The following is a 4,584-nucleotide window of genomic DNA, read 5'->3' as shown; positions in this document are numbered from 1 at the left end:
GGAAGCATAACATCCATTGATAAAATGAAAAGAGGCTAATGCTCAATGATACAATAACCTTTAAAAGAAACTAGAAATTGTCAAAAATACAAAAGGAGAAAAAATATTATTGAGATACAAAGAGAAGACATTAAAAACCAAACATTTAGGGGCTGTTTGGGGCTGAGATAATATTGGATGTCTGGAGTTATGATGTTTGGGGAGTTCTGATGTCTGTGTTTAAGTGTGTAGAGTTGTTATGTCTGAGTTCATGTTTGTGTTTGGGTATGCATATGTCAATGCTGTTTGGTTCAGTTTTTTGTACTTTAAAATAATTTGTCTATATGAACACTATTTTTTTTCAAATTTTATAATTCAATTTTCGGTATTCAATTATTGTCTCTTAAATAATTCTTTATAATTGTTGTTTAAAAAAAAACTCAATCAAAAGTTAAGATTAATCGTAAATGTTCAACGAAATACCAACATTTAAAAATATGAAATTTAATTCTAAGCTAGGGATTAATGTACCAACTTTCCTTCTAAAACCTTTTTCCACTCTATAATACTAAATATATATATATATATATAATTTTCAATCATGACTTGAAAGCTTTTTTCAAAATTAAGGCAAATAAAAAATAAAATAAAAATAAAAATAAATGAGTGAAAACAGTATTTATAAATTTAATTTTTAAAAACTATCAAGAACTAAATGGTTATGAATGGCCAGTTAAATATGTTATTGAGACATTTAAGAATAAAAAATGTTTTGCTTCGGTTTGATTTAAGGGATTTTGTCGAGGCTTTTCTCATATATATTCACGGATAAGTTTTCTATAGAGGTTTTATAATGAATTTTTGAATAGTAGATTTTGAATATTGACATTGTATATGAAGAGATTAATATATATATCTATATATATTTATTTATTTTTGAGAAATTTTGTACAAAGATTTAATCTAAAATATTGTGATTTTTTAATGAGCATTATACAGATAAATAATTGATATACTAAGCAAATAAAAGTGAAAACTTAAATAAAATATACTCTATCATAGGACATTGAAGGAAAAAAACGATGTATGTAAATTGAAGGTAAAAAATGGGTGCATGGATCTAGATTGAAATATCATAGTTTCTTAATAAAATGGATATAGTGAAAAAAAAATTAGACCCGAAGTATAATGAAATAAACTCAAGAAAAAAAATAAAGAAATAAAAAAGGAAGTGGGCCATAGGAAAGGAGAAGAGAGTGACAAGAATGAAGTATATTGAAATAAACTCAAGAAAAGAATAAAGAAATAAAAACAGAAGTGGACCATAGGAAGGGAGGAGAGATTGACGAGAATGACGATTGGGTATGAAAAGAGATGAGACATAGGAAGTAGGGGATGGAGAAGCTAGTTGTTAAATGAGGGTTCCTGTGCACATATTAAAGGAAGTGAAAAGGGGAGATGGTATATTAGTGGGCCAAACGATGATATAGACTATATCATCTCCCCACATAGGATATTGGGTCCCCACACAAGCTCTTAGGATGTTTAGGGTCAGTTAGTTATTATAGTCCTAGGTTATTATAGTTAAGTTATAATAGTTTGTGTTCGAGATGTAGATTATTTTAGTTTGGGTTATAATAGTAAGTGTTTGAGGTGTAAACTATTTTAGTTTGAGTAGGAAATAATAAAATCTATAGCAAAGAATAAAAAAATTGATGAATGTAAAATAGTAAAAATAGCAAATAAGAGTTTTGAAATAGTGTTGATTGTAGCTAATTGGGGATTTTGTAAAATATTAATATTTACTGTAGCAAGAGGTTGTTATTATAATCTTAGGATAATTCTTGAACCAAATGCCCCTTTAAAACCGAACAAACCAGCTCCAAAAAGGAAACCAAAACTAAAGAGCACATAAATTATAAAGCCAAAGTAGAGATGTTCATGGGGCAGGGAAGGCTTCTCCATCCCCATATCAATAAACGAAAAGGTTGAAATGAAAATTAGAAAATAATTTATAGATAAAATAATAATAATAATTATTATTATAATATTATAAACTCATGTAAACAGAATATGAGTTAATAATAATAATAATAATAATTATTATTATTATTATTATTATTACAACATAAAACTCATGTGTAACATACAAATACATATGAAGTTGTGAAAGTAAAATGGCCATCATATATTTATGATCTAACCATCTGTTTTATTGAGCTTCCCTCAAAAGGAAGACAGGCCCTGAATGTGTGAATATTGTCACAGCCAGAGCCTTAATGGTAGAGTAATCTTTCTGGTTTACAACCTTACGGTAGCTTTACTATTTATTGCTCTCTTGGCCTCCAACTGAATAGAAAGTGTTTTTTCTGATGCTTTTTCAGCCTTGACTTTGTGAATGCTTTCCATTAGAACACGCTTGTTTTTGTAGACGTTTCCCTTCACTCTAATATACATTTGATGATAAATATGCTTATCTATCTTCTCACATTCTCTGTATTTGCGCAGTAATCTTCGCAGGACTCTCATTCTTCTCATCCATAACAGCTTTGTAGGCAACCTTGCTTCCTTTGTTCCTCTTCGTTTTCCATTCCCTGAGTGTCGTCCTCTCGATTTTGCATCGCTGCGTCGTCGAGATCGCGATTTTGAATGAGTTGTTGTCAATCTTTTGATGATCAAGCCATCTTTTATGAGCTTTCTGATGCTCATTCCTGGTAGTTACAATGTTTTTATTCTATTAGAAACAAGTTTGCTGCTTGAATTGTCAATATCAGGTACAAAATTCTTTCCTGAAACTAAAGAACTCATTGTTCACTCTTGAGTTAAATTTGGTAGAATCAATTATTATAAGGGTGAGAGTGATGGTTGAAGTAGTGATTTTGAAAAATGAGTTAGATACGTATGATTTTGTGAAATTAATCTTTATACAATTGTATTTATGTTTGGTTCCAAACTCTAAAAAGTGGTTTCATATATTTAAAAGTGGTTTTGAATTATTATATTTTGTTTCAAAAGTGATTTTAGAATTATCAAATCACTAACGTAGTATTTTCTATTTGAGAAATTATTTAACTAAATACTTATGAAAATAGGATTGTTTTCAAATATAATAAAATGAACCAAAATATTTACAAAAATAGTAAAATGTCACTATTTATCAGCGATACACTAATAAAACTACTATGATCTATTAGTGGTGGACTAACATTTTGCTATATTTGAAAATATTTTTAACAAATTTTCCATGAAAGTATATATTTTTTTCATTTGTTTACTGTTAAACTTTTATATGCATTGTTGATATGTTGAGTAAATAAATGTGTGATATATCAAATGAAAATTGAGATCATATATCTTGTTTGATTTACTTACTAAGCACTTCTTCATGGTAGGTAATACTTGTCATTTTTTAACAGATAATTTAAATTAAAAAAATCATTTTACAAATAGCTAACGGGCAATATTTTAATAAAAATGAACTAGATAGTCATTTTTTGGACTTATTCCCAGTCAACCATCTCGACAAAAATCGTATATCAACTCATTCTTCTGAAAAATCAATTTAAAATGCTTTTAGTCTTTAGATTTTCCTTCAATTTTATTCAATGTCAAACATCTGGATGCGATTTCAACACGACAAAAATGATTTTAGAATCATTTTAAATATGATTGGTTACGCACTCACAAGCAAATTTCAGGACAGATCAAATTTTAACACAAAAAAAAAAAAGAGAGAGAAGAGAAAAGAAAAGAGGTAATAACTCGAGCAAAGTTGCAGTGCTTACTTGAATTGGCTAAGGAGATGGTGACGGTCTCGGCGGGATCAAGCCATACACGACGTTTGCCGCAGTCGAGGCTGCTGGCGGCAAGCCGCTTTTGTAGGGTGAGGGACACCATTGTTGGTGCTGCTTATGGTGGCTTCTCCTCAAAACTGAACTGGGTTCTTCTTGATGGGTCACTATAGCAAACTTGAAAGAGCGTGAGATAAAATAAATTGGCTTGATTTCTATATGAAAACAAATTTGAAAGCTGTTATATAGAAATAAAAATGCTAGTTGCTTGGTTATGTGTTACTTGGGATGCAAGGGATTATGCCTTTTTTGGTATCTTCTATATTCCATTTGTTTGTTTGACCATACAAACGAGTTTGAAAATTTGTGTTTCCTTTGGGCCAAAGTAAAGTAATTTTTTAGTGGCCTTACTATTTTGAAGTGTGAAATTATATTATGTTATAGTGCATAATACCACTTGCATTCCATTAATTTCATCCATTTAGGATAGACTACTAGTCTTTTCACTAGTTAACCACAATTACACTTTTTCTTTTCTTTTCTTTTTTTTAAATTATATTGGGTAATTTAGGGATTTGCAGGCATCTCTTCAACTTTTCAAATATTACAATTATGTCAAAATTTTCAACTTTTCAATTTTTCCAAAAATATTTTCAATGTTTTGAACTTATGTTGGAACAACTATTTTAAGGAGCACTAAAAAATAGCCAATGCAATTTTTTTCTAGCCAAAATTATTATCCTCCAAACACATTTAACTACCATAAGAAGTTATCTATTAATTTTTTTAAAAAAAACTTCTAAACAATTTTTCA

The 4,584-nt window shown here is 29.1% G+C and overlaps 1 protein-coding gene across 1 annotated transcript; it reads right to left on the bottom strand.

Moving 5' to 3' along the window:
- Positions 1-1,990: 1,990 nt before the first annotated feature.
- Positions 1,991-3,977, bottom strand: LOC120071665 (large ribosomal subunit protein eL19x-like). Its single transcript, XM_039024040.2, has 2 exons — positions 3,765-3,977; positions 1,991-2,690 (listed from the first exon to the last, which is right to left on the bottom strand). The coding sequence occupies exons 1-2, from the start codon at positions 3,874-3,876 to the stop codon at positions 2,281-2,283; spliced, it is 522 nt and encodes a 173-aa protein (XP_038879968.1). The 5' UTR covers positions 3,877-3,977; the 3' UTR covers positions 1,991-2,280.
- Between the last annotated feature and the right edge of the window lie 607 nt (positions 3,978-4,584).

The sequence above is a fragment of the Benincasa hispida genome, chromosome 2, assembly GCF_027475165.1.
Source record: "Benincasa hispida cultivar pf3 chromosome 2, pf3_genome.v1.1, whole genome shotgun sequence".
Lineage (NCBI taxonomy): Eukaryota > Viridiplantae > Streptophyta > Magnoliopsida > Cucurbitales > Cucurbitaceae > Benincasa > Benincasa hispida.
This window is presented reverse-complemented; position numbering and strand designations above follow the sequence as displayed.

Coding starts and splice junctions, on each gene's coding strand:
- LOC120071665 (XM_039024040.2), bottom strand. CDS start 3,876: ATGGTGTCCCTCACCCTACAAAAGCGGCTTGCCGCCAGCAGCCTCGAC. Junction 2,691..3,764: donor CATCTCCTTAGCCAATTCAA/GTAAGCACTGCA, acceptor TGTAACTACCAG/GAATGAGCATCAGAAAGCTC.